The sequence below is a fragment of the Taudactylus pleione genome, unplaced genomic scaffold (assembly GCF_031769625.1).
Source record: "Taudactylus pleione unplaced genomic scaffold, aTauple2 ptg000016l, whole genome shotgun sequence".
NCBI classification, from domain to species: Eukaryota; Metazoa; Chordata; class Amphibia; order Anura; family Myobatrachidae; genus Taudactylus; species Taudactylus pleione.
In genome coordinates, this window is record NW_028284418.1 from 1,243,084 (window position 1) to 1,260,008 (window position 16,925).

At 44.4% G+C, this 16,925-nt stretch overlaps 1 protein-coding gene across 4 annotated transcripts in view; it reads left to right on the plus strand.

Annotated features, from left to right (window-relative positions):
- The first annotated feature begins 2,881 nt into the window (after positions 1–2,881).
- Positions 2,882–16,925, plus strand: part of BAIAP2 (BAR/IMD domain containing adaptor protein 2) — a 271,775-nt gene continuing 257,731 nt past the window's right edge. For 2 of the 4 annotated variants that reach the window (XM_088474276.1, XM_088474282.1), the window contains exon 1: positions 2,883–3,025. In XM_088474276.1, coding sequence (XP_088330402.1) covers positions 2,978–3,025 — 48 coding nt within the window. In that variant the 5' untranslated portion in view covers positions 2,883–2,977. Of the gene's footprint in view, positions 3,026–16,925 lie in introns of all 4 variants that reach the window. The other 2 variants (XM_088474291.1, XM_088474275.1) reach the window with 2 other exon arrangements.

Below are 16,925 nucleotides of genomic sequence, written 5' to 3' on the forward strand. Positions count from 1 at the left end.
AGGTATCCTGTGGATACCCTATGGACCCTGAAGTAGAAAGAAGGCTTCGTGCCTGGTAAAATTGTACATCTTTGAAAATCCTGTGTGGAGAAGAATTGCTGTAACATCTTATGTATGCTGATTATTCCCCTTCAATCCGAAGGGAGAGTCTTTTTTAAGACTTTGAGCAAATAAACACCTTTTGCCTTTAAATTCTACTACATCTGTACCCTGCGACCAACAGAATTGCGTAAAACGCTATTCCGTTCTCCTGCTGCTCTGGGTAAGACCTCAGCGTCTCCAAATTCAAGCCCTCTGCCAAGCTACCGTGCAGACCTGGTCCATTGCGAGGGATCAGGTGGGAACAGCCGACAACAAACAGGAGGTGTGTCCGCAGTTAATAAAATGCATATGCAGCAGAAACAGTTCCAGGTGCCGAGGTAGGAGCCTGAGGGTAACTAAGAAGCGGTTCCAAACGCCGATGGTAGAGTTTGGTGGTGGCAGCATCATTACACGCCCACAGCGCAGTGGGCAGAATCAGTGACAGGCGGTCACTGGCGGTGAGTGGGAGTCCAAAAGCGCTAACCCGTGACCAGGACCGGCCTAGACGAAAGGCATCCGGTCACAGGTATCTTTTGTGTACATGTCTAATTAGAGTGCTTTGACACTCTTCTTCCTGAGCAGGGGATTGGAAGCAGGTGTTTTGCACTTCTTAGATTTTTTTTATTTCCATGAGATGGGGAGATGCAGTAGGATTGCGCTGGATAAAAGCATGGGGGATGGTGCTGGAGGGATGCAGGGGTGGGAGGTGGAGAGATGCAGTGTTGTGACTTGGAGAGATGCAGGGGTGTGAACTGGAGAGACTGTAGGGGAGCTGAACATGAGTGACGTAAAGGGCTAAGCTGAAGAATGGTGTTGTAGAAACACGGGTAGATGGTGCTGGAGAAATGCAGGAGGATTGTGCTGAAGACATGCAAAGGGATGGTACTGAAAACATGCAAGGGGGATAGCGCTGTAGAGACATATGGGATGGTGCTGTAGAGACGCAGGGGGATGGCACTGGAGAAACATAGGAGGATGCGTCTATCTAGTATGTTTGATCAGGGAAGTTCACATTTCGCCCTGCCTCAACACTTCTATTGCTATTTATTATCTGGTTGAACCTCTGTTGCTTACTACAGCCTGGCTGGATCCTGGCAGCTGCGAGACCAGGAAATCTGTGTCCACCAATGCAGACTTTGGCCTCGTCCCTCCCAGAAAACGGGGGGGGACACTCCCCCTTTTCTGGGAACGGTGGCCAGCCACACCCCTGCTCCAGCATCCAAACGCTGCAGCATGTCGTTCATGCTGCAGCTTGGGGGCGTCTACGAGCAAGATCACTAAAATCACTAAAACTAAAACTGATGATCATCTCTTTCATTTTTTTATTTTATTTTCTCCTCGGTCACTGCTAGTTGGACCTTTCTTTATGTTGAATGTATAATTCAACATAATAAATGGTTATATTATATTATTTGCATACATATAAACTTTCCCATTAAGTATTGCCATTTTGGTGGAAGAGGCATAGTGTCCTGAGATGTTCATTTTTTTATGAGGGGGGGTTAACCTAGTCTAGAGCCGGCCCTGCCCCCGAGGACTACCCGTACCCTCTCCAAGCATAGAGGGGTATTCAATATGAAACGTTAACTTCAATGTCGAAGTTAACGTTTCTTATCTGAGTTTTTTTCTGCGTTAAGGTATGGTACGCGCTCCCGCTTATCCCCGTATTCAATATAAAATTAATGAAAACGGGAAACTTCCTTAAAATAATTGTAAGACCCCCCCTAAAGTTGTAAAAACATGGGGGAACACTATGGTTACCCCCGTTTTAGCCTTTAATTGAAAGTCGGGGACTTAAATAGCCGCAGCAGGTGTTTTTTTTCCCGACATTGAAGAAGTGATTCAGAAGAGCAAATAGGTTATTTTTTTGGTTTTTTAAGTGGTCCCATCAAATTTGGGGTACATGAAAATGGGTACTAGCATATTTTTAAGTCCCTAAAGTAATTTTTTACAAATTCTGCATTTGTGCACTTGCCGCTATAATTCTATTCTAGAAAACATCTGCCGCATACTTGTAGAATAGCCCTGAACCTATTTCCCTATTCTTAAACAATTTTTTCCTATTTTTTTTTTTCACCCCAATTTTTAAAATCATTTTTTGGGGTGTCCCTATTTTTTTTAAAACTTTTTTTGGCACAGTTCTTTTTCAAATGTCATTCCCAGGGGTGCAGGCTATTTTTTTTAAGCCTGCACCCCTAAACCCCAATTCTGCACTTTTTTTCGACACCTATTCAATGGTGAAAAGTTATCCCGTTTTTTATCAAAGACTTTTCAAAACTGCGATAAGTCTTTGAAATTGAATACGGTGTAAAAGTAAAACCTGCGATAATGACGTCATACCTCCGATATTACCGCAAAAACGATATTATCGCACCCATATTGAATACCCCTGATAGTGTCACTGGAGACCACCCGTGCCCTCACCTGTACAGTGTCCCTGGAGACCACCCGTGCCCTCACCTGTACAGTGTCCCTGGAGACCACCCGTACCATCACCTGCACAATCACTTTGCGGGTAAATCCGGTTTCTCTATGAAGCATCAACTTTGAATCCAGATAAGAATCAGGTACAGTGTCCCTGCAGATCGACTGTGCCCTCACCCTGCCCTATGTACCGGTAGACCACCATTGCCCACACCAAAAATGGTGTCCCGCATTGTCGCCGCCGTGCCCAGGGGTGTGGAGCTAGGTAACACAAGGGGCGGCTTCATAAGTAGATGAGGCAGCGATCTAACTGACACGAGGCGGGGGAATGGGCGGTGCCCGGACAGTCAGGGGCGGAGAGGACACAGCGCACCCGGTATATAAGCGCCTACACGACAGGGAAGAGTGTAGCAGCTTCTGTAACCAACGCTTGGTGTGTGGGAAGCGGGCGCTCTCGGTGTATGGCAGCAAGATGTCCCGCTCGGAGGAGGTGCACCGGCTGACCGAGAATGTGTACAAGGTGAGGCCGCTGCATTACCTTTATGTTGCCTGCAGCTTCATGGGAGGCTGGGGCAGTACTTGGTGAGGGGTCCGTAACCCAGGGGAGCACGGTACGGTGATACTACTGCTCGGTGACCGGACACTTGTTGCCCCCGGGTCTCTGACATCCTTCTGGCTCTTTCTGCCCTCCTGTCCTGAGCGTACTAAGTGGATGTGTGCGGGGCACTCTGCTGTGGGGGTATAGGCTGGAAACCCCCCCTTACACTCGGATCACCTAGTGCTGTCCAGGGTCGTAGTGCTGATTTATTCTCCTGGATGACCCACGCAGATGAGGAACAGGGGGTCCGGACTGGCTTCATGATTCTGGAAAATGTGCTTTTATTTATTTTCTGGTTACGGTGCATGGCAGGATCCTGTAAACTTGGTTGTGAGATCTAAAATGCTGGTAAAGTTGCATGCGCAACACATAGGGTTTCTGCAGAGACCATACTGTACTACTGACTTATTGTGCTCTACGTGGCTGGCACTTTCTTATGTACTAATTTCACCCCCCTCCCCCCCCCCCCCCTTTTTATGTAACCTGATTATTATTATTTTTTATTCTAAATCAAATGTATCTTTGTAACATTATTGTAATGTGCAAATAACTAGGTATTTCATAAGGTGGATTTACGCTTAATTGTTGATGCTCTTTATTATTTTTCTCTCTTGGCACACTTTGTATTTATTTGATTTTAAATTAGTTTCATTACAAACATAGTTTTACTGTCTAAGTTAGAACAACAGCAAAAACCTCTTTCTAGAATTCATTCTTTCTTGTGGCGTTACATTTCTGATCACCATCAGAGCAATATAATGTAGTACATTATCCCATTGTTTCATTAGTCTGGTAATACTTGATTCTTTCAGTTGGTATCATTAGCAATCTACAAGTGGAAAATTAATTTGATTTCAATTATACCTCAAACCCGTGTCACAGAAGGGCAGTGTTGAGATCTGTGCATAATTGCAGAGAAACATTAGGGGGAGGTACCTGTTGCTGTTATTCACAGGCCCAGCTGATGCTGCAAAAGACAGCTAGTGCCTGTTGATTAGACATATAGTATACATATCACTATCAGCAGACAATCAATTGCTTTAAATATATAATAAAACTGTATTCATTTAATCTTGCTTATTATATAATGTGCTTATTACAATCAGATTTAATTTGCATTTAATGTTTCACAGATGTATTACTTTGTCCTTGGAGCTGCACATATTTGCTTGTTCTTTCCTGTGTTCTTTGTGTATGTTGACTCGGATTTAGCCTAGATCTGCTCTGCATTAGCCAGTTCATAACCTCATTGACTTGCATATGGCTTTTGTAAATATAATGGTAGTAGTTGTATGTAAAAACACTTACAATATATCAATATGGATCCACTAAGCTGAACTCTAAAGATTCTAGAACCCACTGAGTATTTCATGGACATTTGCACAGGTAACTGAGATGGTTTCTAATGCGTGGAATATCTTTATAGTTGGAGGTGTTCTGTGCCATGTAGCAAGGGTGGGCAACCTTATACACTTCAGGGGCTGCATTGTGTGATTCTGGGTACACACTGGCAGATATTTTGGCCGATCAATTGATTGACCAATATATCGGGTGCCCATTGGCCAGTGTACCAGCGATATGTCTGTGAATGATGTCGTTCACCGATCTATCGTGTTGGCTTTGCTGCACAGCCCCTCCCCAGAAAGCGGGAACTGTGGCCAGATGACCTGTGTTCCGTGTCTATGAACAACCATCTGCAGGCCAGTCTATCTGCAGATATATCTGTCAGGTGTGTACCCTTCATAAGGTTTGCATGTTCTTAATCTCAGCTGTAAGTTAAATACATAAACTTAAACAATGAAAGGTATCTATTATAGTTTGTTTAAAAACCATGCTGATAACGGATATGATGCCAAAGGCAAAAAGGGCTGGGGGTTTCAAGTGAAGTCTGCCTGTTGCCCATCATTGCTCTATAGTGCACAACTCTAGTGATGACATTCACACTTGCTGTTGAAAAGCAATGTTGCCAGAATGCACTACTGTATATGAAATGTGTACTGGCTGCACTAGGATATTTATGGTAGGTCACCATAGTTTGTTTTTCTAGATCTACAGTATGGTCAAGAGGCTGAACTTGCTAATGAAAAGTGAATGAATACAGTATTTACAGGGAAGGTGGGTGTGAGCAAGAATCTAGATGGTCGGTACTTGTGGTTTTTCTGGCATGTCTCTTGGTTCCCCTCTTATATTAGACTTGATTTACTAGCTTAATAAATCTTTAAAAGTCTGTTTGTGGTGTTTTTCCTAATCTGCAGACTGCTCTTCCTCAAGCAATGGTTACTGTGTATAATAGCTTGTTTGTCTTGTGACCTACTTAGCCTGTTTAACTTTGTTGCAATATATTATTGTAACCTTTTACACACCCAATCGAACACCTCAAATTCTTTCTCCTGAAAATGTAGCGTTGATGGGAAGTGCAATACTGAAATAAACTTGGTGCTCTGGAAGCCTTTTTTGGTATTGAAAGTTGTGGTGTTTTTTGTTGCCTTTTCCCTTGTCTCCAGGTACACATTTCTAAGCAGAACAGTACGACCGTAACCCCTTTTTGTATTCTAGAAAGCCGATCAATGTACCTGTGCTAAATAACTGTTTGCGTGTACCAGGTGTTGTTTCACATTGACTTCTAGAAGGAGTGAATTGTTGTAAGACAGAGGAGCAGTCCTGCCAGACTACCACTACTAACCTCTTGTGGGATGTCCTTGAAGATGTGTTTGTACACCATTACATGAAAAGCCCAGCCTGTATCTAGCCAATTCAAGCATAACAAATGTACAGAGCCAAACATACTTACTTTAGAAAACAAAGATTTTCTTCTCTAGGTGTATATTCACTGTGGTGATCTTATCACAGAATGTAAGCAGCCATTTTATGGATTGAAATGGTGAATATTGTAATTTTAGAATGTAAGCAGGGCCCTCCACGCTCTTGTGCTTCTCCCTACTTTAGATTCATCTACCGTATATACTCGAGTATAAGTCGACCCGAATATGAGCCGAGGTACCTACTTTTACCACAAAAAACTGGAAAAACTTATTGACTCGAGTATAAGCCTAGGGTGGGAAATGGCAGCAGCTGGTAGTGCCCCCTGTAGTAATCCCCCCCCCCTGGTAGTTCCCCCAGTGGTAATAACCCCTTTTAGTGCCCCCTGTAGTAATCACCCCCTGTAGTCTCTTCCCCCCCCCCCCCCCCAGTAGAGAGAGACGTTAGAAGAATAAAAAATAAAAAAAATCACTTACCTGAAACCCCCGCCCTTGGTCCTGCCGCTAACAGCTCCTCCGGCCGCTTTGCATGGGAGAGACGTCATTACTCATGATGTCTCTCCCATTACCCACTGCGGGAGCCGGAAGATGGCTCCCACAGTGGGAGCAGCAGCAGCCGCTGAGAGTCTGACAGACTCTCAGCGGCTGCTGATTACAGCAAACACGCAGCTGCCGGCTCTGGCGGCTGTGTGTTTGTGCTGTGTAGCGCTGACTGAACTCCGTCCGGTCAGCGCTACACTTCACTCGAGTATAAGCCGAGGGGGTACTTTTTCAGCACAAAAAATGTGCTGAAAAAGTCGGCTTATACTCGAGTATATACGGTACTTCTTATTCACCACTAGGGCACCTAACACTTGGTTGCTTATGCTCTGTTGCTTATCTGGGTGTTATGGTCGCTAATGTAGCAATATATATTATCCATGTCTTGGTCCTGCATTGTATTGTTCTGTAAGTCGCTTGTCTACAACTTGTTTATGTACTTTGTAAGGTGCTGCGGAACATTTGTGGCGCCATATAAATAGATGATGATGATGATGATAATAATGTAACCTATTAATTTATTCAGGACATCACTTCCTGCTGTGATGTGCTGAATATAGGTTCAGACCACAAAATTAATTTTCCTCTGCATTTGGTATATTATATAAAGTATGCTATAAACACCATTTGTTAACAACCTCATGTATTATTATAAGCATAAGGTCTATTTAATGAGTTTATATTAGTTACTTATATAATCTGATCACATTCTGTTGCGCTTAACAAGTGGGTACAAACCGTAATAAAACAGGACTGGGTAATAACAAACTGACCTCGGGGGAAGAGGGCCCTGCTTGCAAGCTTACATTCTGTAGGGAAAAAGGTATTTGTATGCAATAGGCTGCATCTATCCTTGCATATCGGTCCAGTCAGATTGCAGAGGTTCTTGGTGGGCTGTATGATCCAGTCATACAGAAATGATGGCCTGGGGTCAGGAGGATGTGAAAGTGAAGAAAGAGTAAATATGTCAAGTTGTGTGGACTGTATAAATGGGATGTAATTGGGTAGGATAACTCAGAGGTTGAGTGGGCGGTTCTGAAATTTGAGAAGCTTCTCTGAATAGATGAGTTTTCAGGGAACGCTTGAAGATTTGGAGACTGATGGAAAGTCTTATTGTGCATGGGAGGGCAATCCACAGTGTGGGTGCAGCCTGGAAAAAGTGATTTGAAAAGTTATTTTAATGTGTAACAAAGGACAGTTCAGAGTCAAGGACAACACCTAGGCAGTGAGGTAGGGTTGACTGTCGAGTTAGCTTTCAGGTTGGTAACCACTATTGGCCGGTGTAAATAATAAGCAAGCTGTCTTGGTGTATGTGTGCATGCGTGATGTGTCTTGCTGGTTTACACATGTGTAGTGGAGCTGGAAGGCCTGACTCGTTTGCTGACTAAAATAAGAAAAAAAAAACATGCATCTAATATGATTAGAAAAAAATAGCTTTATTTAAATAAAGCCTAATTTCTATGAATATCTTCTATTACGATCCTTGGTAAATAACCTGGGGAATCTTTCACTGGAGGTAGCGGGGGAGGGGTCATCTGGATATAGGATTATGATAAAACAGATCATTGCTGAGTCTGCTGACCTGCTGTGCAGGGGGCATGGCTGACTTCATGTTTAATGTGCAGGAAGAAAGAACGAGCCAATTAATGTATCAGTTCAGCAATTTGGATATCTGTCTGTGTGGGAATATGGTGTCACTTTTGGGTGGGAGGTGAATGATGCGTGGGTCTGCATTTTCTCTCTGTATTTATGTTTCAATCCTCCAGTTGATCTCCCATGTAAAGAGGTGTGGGTACAAAGTTCTCTGCATTATATCTGCAGGCAGCTGTAACCAACTCTGTACTAGAGGTGAGATCTTTGCATCAGCATAGCGTTTAACCGAGCCCCTGCTTGCCACCCCTTACAAATCAAATGTGTCTCAGGCAATATAACATGCAAGCATTTAAAAAATGACTTGCTGTGTATGAGCTCTCAGAAATGCTGTTTATTGTAAATAAGCAGAATCTTCTGTGTTGGGAAAGGTTAATGCCTCTTCCCTCTGACAATTGCTAATGTAATAGAAAGGAGCATCTCACACCATTGTAAAATCTCATGTACTGAGTATAGCATGTGCCCACCATTCTAGCAGCTCAGTGTGCAGTGGCTTAGGTAGCAAGCCAGCTACAGTGTGACGCTGAATCCCTGCAGCAATGTAATCATTTGAATATTATTTGCTTGTACTAATTCTTCTTGCCTCTAAATGTGATGTGTATTATGGGCCTGATTCAGCAAGGATCGCTATTCTGCTAATATGCAGGCAACGCATTCATAGTCTAACATAAGGACGCCCATTTCCCCTTACTCACATAGGTATACTTTAGCAACATAGTGTTATAATCGTTAACATCGGACTCTTACACACAGATAAGGCAGGTCAGACCTCACTCAGGAATTGCTTACTCCAGCGCACACTATGGGCTCGATTCTATTCTATGCGATGTGAATAGCGCCGGGAGTGAGCTCCCGGAGCTATTCAATACACCGCGCTGCCAAGTCCGACTAGGATTTCTTCTCGCATTCCCTCGGGGATGAGAGCAGAAATCCGACAAAAGTCCCGGCGCGAGGCTGTTTTCTGCCCTTAGTGCCGGGAAAACAGCATCGCTCCGGGAAGTTAGGTCGGGGAATGCCCGTTATCGCGCCTTAAATAGGGTGTTTAGTCGCGAGAACGGGCATTCTCCGACTAAACGGGCATTCTCAAACTAAATTGAATAGCTCCGGAGCTATCTCCCGGCGCTATTCACATCGCATAGAATAGAATCGTGCCCTATGAGGCCTGAGGCTGCGTATGGTATAGCAGTGGCTAATTTATGCACACCCATGCAACGGGGTTGAAACGCACTGGCACGTCTGCTTATACTTAACAGCATTTTCAACTTACTGCCGACAATGTTTAAATGCCTTTATAGAAGCATATTAGCCTTGTCGGCATAGTGCTCTGGACAGTGACAATGTCGTATGTACTCCACCTTAGGAACTATGGGCCTGATTCAGCAAGGATTGCAGTTGCCAATATGCACGCAATCGGCCGATTATTGTGTATGCTTTGCAGTGCACGTACCAGCCACTGCGATCGCTGAGGCAACACCAGACCCATTGCAGAGTGATAGACAGAAAGTGCCATTTTTAGGTGGTGATAGGGGGGTGGTTGTGTGAACGAAGGTGTGCCGGTGCATTTCAGCGCTGTGCATACATTATCCACTGCATAGCTATATATGCAGTGTGAGGTCTCATAGCATGCGTGGCTGTTAGCAATTTCTGAGTAAGGTCAGGGCTAGTGCAAGTGTGCGTATGGGTCTGATGTTACTGATGATTTTGCTAAACATTACGGATGTGTGTATGGTATGGTGGGCGTCCTTATGTAGTGCTGAGTTTGCATTGCAATCGCAGGTCAGTTACTTGCTATCGCAGTTGAATTGCGTGCGTACACAGGATTGCAATCCGTAGTAAATCAGGACCAATATGTGTTACTATATGTTATGCAAAATTCATGCTTGAGCTTGTTAGTAGCAGGGAAGTTTATTGTTGTTGGACATCTTATCCACTAACCTATAAATATAAGGCAATGTCCCACATTGCTGGAATCTTGACTGCTTAAAGCGGCAATCCTAAAGTGTGTGTGTGTGTGTGTGTGTGTGTGTGTGTGTGTGTGTGTGTGTGTTTTTTTTAATACAAAGTGATTATCCAACAAAGAGGCGGCACTCGGAGACTTGAAACCAGTGGACCCTTAAACCAGGCTGTTTAGAACAATCTATGTTTCGGGGACCGTATCCTCTTCATGAGGAAGGAAATAGGATCCCTGAATCATAGATTGTTAATAAACGCCCTGGTTTAAGGGTCCACTATTTCCTTCCTCATGAAGAGGATACGGTCCCCGAAACATAGATTGTTCTAAACAGCCTGGTTTAAGGGTCCACTGGTTTCAAGTCTCCGAGTGCCGCCTCTTCTTTGGATGTATTTTGGGGGTATGCACCCTCCAAGAAGGCACCAGAGCAGGGTAACCCAGTGTGGATGCTGGAGTGCCGGGGCACACGTTGAGATATAATTATACAGACTTTCTTTAGCATGCATCTGTGTCCATTTTCCTATCTATTTTCAAAAAGTACCTGGAAGGTAGACAGTCAGGCTTTCTGCATGAATAGATATATAGGAAAGTGTGTGTGTGTGTGTATTGGGGACGGGGACTTGTCACAGTAAAGACAGACCTAGATGGGTATTCCAAAGGCTCTTTGTATCCTGTGCCATATGACTGGTTGCCACAGTAGTCAAGTGAAGCTTTTATAGCAGCCTGAAGAAACTGTAGCGAATATGGTAACCGCTAATATTCTCCTAATATCCTACCAGTGAGTTATGTGGAGTAAAAAAAGGCTTGCCAAGAAGCCTCTGTTTAGAAATAAAGCCTGTACCAAGCTGATGCCTTCACTGTATACTCAGTCACCTTGTGTTTGTACTGTATATTGGTATTAGGGGGCTGCCAATCTGTCTTGTATGATGTTTGTTCTTTGGATCATTAACGATATCTGGCATACACCATGGACGATATTGGACGCGATGAACGTTATCGTTCATATCGTAGAATTTATCGTCGTTGTGTATGCTGCTTTTAACTTTAATTTTGTGTGGGGGTTTGATTAACTTGCTGTCCGAAGGACAACTGGATTTATAACCAATCTTGGGATAGAAAAAGAATACCTGGGTGGATTGATACACTTGCTCACTTGATGTCTTCCCCTTGTATGTCATATTTCTGTGTACCGCCATGGCCAAAAGTTTTGAGAATTACACAAGTATTGGTTTTCACAAAGTTTGTTTCTTCAGTGTTTTTAGACCTTTTTGTCAGATGTTACTATGGTATACTGAAGTAACATTACAACATCATAAGTGTCAAAGGCTTTTATTGACAATTACATTAAGTTTATGCAGAGAGCCAATATTTGCAGTGCTCACCCCTCTTTATCAAGACCTTTGCAGTTCACCCTGGCATGCTGTCAATCAACTTTTGGGCCACATACTGACTGATGGCTGCCCATTCTTGCCTAATCAATGCTTGGAGTTTGTCAGAATTTGTGGGTTTGTTTGTCCACCCGCCTCTTGAGGATTGATCACAAGTTCTCAATGGGATTAAGGTCTGGGGAGTTTCCTGGCAATGGACCCAAAATTTCAATGTTTTGTTTCCCGAGCCACTTAGAGCAGCTTGCCGTAAGGCAAAAGTGATAACTATCATGCTGGAAAAGACATTGTTAGTCACCAAACTGTTCTTGGATGGTTGTGAGAAGTTGTTCTTGGAGGATGTTTTGGTACCATTCTTTATTCAGCCCACTCCCTTGACTGAGAAGCAACCCCACACATGAATGGTCTCAGGATGCTTTACTGTTGGCATGGCACAGGACTGATGGTAGCGCTCACCTTTCATTCTCCGGACAAGCGTTTTTCCAGATGCCCCAAACAATCTGAAAGGGGATTCATCAGAGAATAATTTTTTCCCCAGTCCTCAGCAGTCCAATCCCTGTACCTTTTGCAGAATATTAGTCTGTCCCTTTTTTTTATTTTTTTCCTGGAGAGAAGTGGCTTCTTTGGTGCTCTTTTTGAGACCAGGCAATCCTCAAAAAGTCTTTGCATCTTCATGCACAGTGAGGCTCGTATCTGCCTGCTGCCAATGCTGAGCACGCTCCTGAACCCCCAGCTGAATCAACTTTAGGAGACTGTCCTGGAGCTTGCTGGATTTTCTTGGGCGCTCTGTAGCCTTCTTGACAACTATTGAACCTCTCTCCTTGACGTTCTTGATGATCCGATAAATGGTTGATTTTAGGTGCAATCTTACTAGAAGCAATATCCTTGTCTGTGAAGCCCTTTTTGTGCAAAGCAATGATGACTGCACGTGTTTCCTTGCAGGAAACCATGGTTAACAGAGGAACAATGATTTCAAGCTCCACCCTCCTTTTTAAAGCTTCCAGTCTGCTGTTCTAAATCAGCATGACCGAGTGATCTCCAGCCTTGTCCTAGTCAACACTCTCACCTGTGTTAACTAGAGAATCGCTGACATGATGTCAGCTGGTCCTTTTGTGGAAGGGCTGAAATGTTTGTTTTTGGTATTTAAGTTAATTGTCATGGCAAAGAGGGACTTTGCAATTCATCTGATCACTCTTCATGACATTCTGGAGTATGTGCAAATTGCCATCATAAAAACTGAAGCCGCAGACTTTGTGAAAAACAATACTTGTGTCATTCTCAACTTTTGGCCATGGCTGTAGTGTAAAGTCATACATTTTTGGTTGAAGTGCTAAATACGTGATTTCCTACAATACTCTGCCTCTATGACTTTCATACCCACATTAGTACTGGGATACAGAAGAGCTGGTGGTCAGCAGGTATTGGCTGTGGTCCCAGATTATTCTGCATGCTTTGTTTATCAGTTGGCGTCAATGAGACCTGATGCTGTGGCATAACCCTATATGTAAAGGGGCCTATCCATTACCCGACTTTGTGAATAATCTGACAAAACCAGCAGGTGTTGGTCGCATTGTTCACAAAGTCGGGTAATGGATAGCCGGCAAGGACCAGTGATGCGTGTGCTCGCTGGGTCCTTGCCGTTCCCGACTATCTACTGAACATGCCCATCAACTTGACGACACTAGTCGTCAGGTTCGGCATTTTTAGAGATAGGAGGTCGGGCTCCTTCACTAAATAACCGTTCAGTGTGGGCAGCGCACTTCAGCAACCTGAAGGTCTGAACACTAGATGTTTAGACTTTCAGGTCGCCTAATGGATAGACGCCTTTAGTCTTGTTCATTGACACAACCTCTGTGTTTAGCTTTGCTTTCCACCTGAGTGGAAACTATTATTCTGTTTCCCGTAGTCTGTAAGAAACGGTCTGGCTGTAATATCCTTTAGGGATTACTGAAAGGAAGTTAGTTGCCACTTTCATAATCGCACATTTTATATTTGCTGTCTCTAGCTCAGAAACATTATTTATATTCTGCCTGTAGTGGTCACTAAATTGTGTGGTTGTGTTTTATTTTTTATTTTTTTGGATCTTCATACCACTCATTAATAAGCAAAGTGACTGCTTCCCCTACAAAGCAGACCAGGTACATGGGGAGGGGGAGATGAAGAATAAATGCAAATATTGTATTTGCAAACCATCTTCTCACCTAAGTGAGGTTCAGGGACCCTTGTGGAAGGGGGGGGGGGATAATGAGCAGAGGTGGGTGGAGCTGTGTAATGTAGGTGGAGCTACAGTGGAGGTGGGGCATCAATTGGTGCGTAACCAATATAAAAAAGTGAGTTGGGGGTGGGTGTTATTATAACCTCTCAATCTATCTTATAACTTAAGTATATATAACTATACAAATACAGAAATATAGGCAAGAAAACTGCTGTAAATGCGCACACACACATCAACCGAACCAGAATCCATACTAAATATATAGGGGAAGCCACAACAATACATATAGAAGAAAAGCCGGATCCATATGAATATTGAAAAAGCCAGAACCACATATACACTGAAAATGCCAGATCCACATAAAATGGGTATTCTGGTGATACAAGAACCACCTTCTCTTGCCAACACTACTCCCTGTTTCTACCTGACTAGTAGCTCCATCCCTCATCTCTCCTCCAGCACTACTCTTGTTCAACCTCACCTGTAGCCCCTTCCTCTCCCCGCTCCACATTTTGTTTTTAATCTGGTGTATCTCCATCTGCTGTTTCTGTACCTTAAGCGTAATATCCCTCCCCTGTCATCACTGCTGGATGTTCCTTCACTGCACTGATTACTGCTTTCTCATCCTGCTTCTTTTCCTCATCCTCTGTGCTTGCTTTATCAGTCTCTGTTGTTCAGGTTACGATCTGCAAGTACCTGATCATGGCCACCCCCTGCTGAGGATTCACCACTGCTTTTTTTTACATCAGAGGATCCTATGACTGTTTCCCACTGCAGGGCTCAGTACATTAAGGAATCGCGTGCTAGGCACTCTCCAAATAGTTCACACTTGAGGGTAAATTGACTAAAGTGAGAGTTTATAGAAGTGAATAGATGTTGCCCATAGCAAACAATCAGATTCTAGTTAACATTTAACTAGCACCTTATAGAACAAGGGTAGGGAACCTCAGGCCCAGGGGCCGTATAAGGCCCACGGAATCACTTTGTTCTGGCCCTCAGCTTTTTTTTCTGCTAACCTCATCTGGCTAGCAGTGTGCCTAGAATGGCACCATGCAGCCAGAATCCATGCAACAATACCGCTTTGAGTGTCACACCGCTGCCCTTACAGCTTCCCGGAGTATCCTGAGGTTGCTTCGGGCATTACTGTAATCATCGGAGATTGTGGCCCCGCCCCATGTGATGTCACACGGAGGGGGCGTGGCCTGCACCAGGCCCACAAATGTTGTATATATCAAAAAGGCCATCTGCAGAAAAAAGGTTCCCCTCACCCTTGTTCTAGAAGATAATAGCTAGAATCTGACGGTTGCTATGGGCAACATCTCTTCTAAAACGCACTTCTAAAAACTCTTACTTTAAGTTTACCCCTTAATATCTTGTCCTTTAGTGGACCTGTTGAGTAGGTAGTTTGTAATTGTCTACTACTTTATAGGATACTTTATTGACAAATGCCTCCTGTCTACTTGGGGAGATATATATAATTATATTAGTCCAGATTGATCAGCACTCCTATACCTCCACGAAACATTTGCCAGGGTGCTTTAAAAATAATAAAATGCAGGCAAGACGGGACTTCACTGGTCAGTCTCCTACAGTTCAAATAAATGCACGCAACAAGCCAGTTTGATCCGAAGTTTCGGGCTTGTATTGCCTGTTTTCAAGGAAATGTTAAGGTGTGTGTGTGTGTGTGTGTGTGTCTCTATCTCATTTATTTTATTTTTTTTCTGTCAGTTACTGTAGGGAAATTAAGAGTCAGCCTATATTTGTGGTACATAGGCTTTCTAATAGTGTTTCACCCACCAGCAACACCAGTTGCTGTGGTTGTATCCTCCTTCGGCAGGGCCAGTGTCCAGGAGACTACGCGGGAAGGCGCTGGCAGAGCTCTGTGCATGAAGCATACATGCCTACCCTACCGGTTTTCGCGGGAGGCTCCCGATTTTTCTGGTAACCCCCCGGAAGGGTAGGCATTTCTCCCGCATTCTGCCCACTTCCTAGTGAAGTGGGCAGAATGAGGAGAATACCCGCGGCGATCGCGGGTCTCCATGAAGGGGGTGGGGCTTAAGATGTGATTCTGCATGAATCACAGCATTTGGCCCGCGCCCCCTATGCAAATTTTACCCAATCGCGGCAGTTTTGCAGCGAGGGGGCGGGGCTTAATGACACAATTCATTAGGCCCCGCCCCCATCGACCCCATAGCATCTGGGAAGAGTACAGACTGCAAGATGGCAACTGCCATACGGTCTCAGCGATATCCTCGCTCACCCCACTGGGCAGGTCCTTGGGGTCCTCATCCGGAGGCATAGGAATTGGGCCAGGCCGCATTGTTGGGCAGCACCGATTTCAGCCCAGCGGGCATCTGACAGCAGCAGGGCCACCACAGCACACCGCGGGTGGAAAGGCAGCCATCAATTTGCCTGAGTAGGTCGCCATAGCAACCATAGCCAGAACAGAGCTGTGAGCAGTAGACCAGCAGGCAGGCTAGGTGTGGGGAGGCAACAGGGGGCCCGGCGTGTGCTGGTAGGCAGCGAGGGCCAGTGCCCGCAGCAGCAATATAGAGCAGCAATGTTACCCCTCTTTCAACAGCTGACCTGGTAATTACTGACAGGTGGGTTCTGGAACACTGTTCCTGACTACAGCTTCTTATTTTATTTATTTTTTTTAATTAAAAGGTCTTCAGGAACGTACTTCCACCTGGAAAATAGCCCTGCTTATGAATGAAGAGGTAGAAGGTAGGAAAATCTAGGCAAAGTTCAGTAAGGGCATGTTCACACAAATTATGGTTTATGTGAACCAGTTAGGCGCATATATGGCTGTTGGGAACCTACTATAAGGTTGCACATTGCATATGCTGATGACTTGGAGAGAACTAGGCACATAGCTCTGGATATGTGCGTTATTTTTTTATTTTGTTTTAACAAATAATTGTCACTCGCAATCTGCAGTGGGAATAGCTATAGTGGGTGCAAGGGGGCCAGGATACAGGTTATACAGTTGGCTACTAGAATTGCCTGCTAAGCAATTGAGTGTGACTTGTTGTCAGGCCTAAATGGGGTGGCATTCCGTTTTCATTGAATATGTTAGTGTTCCCGGTAGGCTGCAGGAACAGCAGGGCGCTGGACACGGGGGACACCTCAACTTATGGGACACTACGGCCCGCTGGTGGGGAAGGCTTGCTGTTTTAGCTGGGTGCTGCTAAAAGAGAATGGCGCAATTTTGCCCTTTTAAAATCGGTCAGGGCGTGGCGCCCTACTAAAACAAGCTAGCGGGAACACTATATGTAGTGGATGTTATAATGGTAAAGGGAGCCTGTAAATGGCATAATCT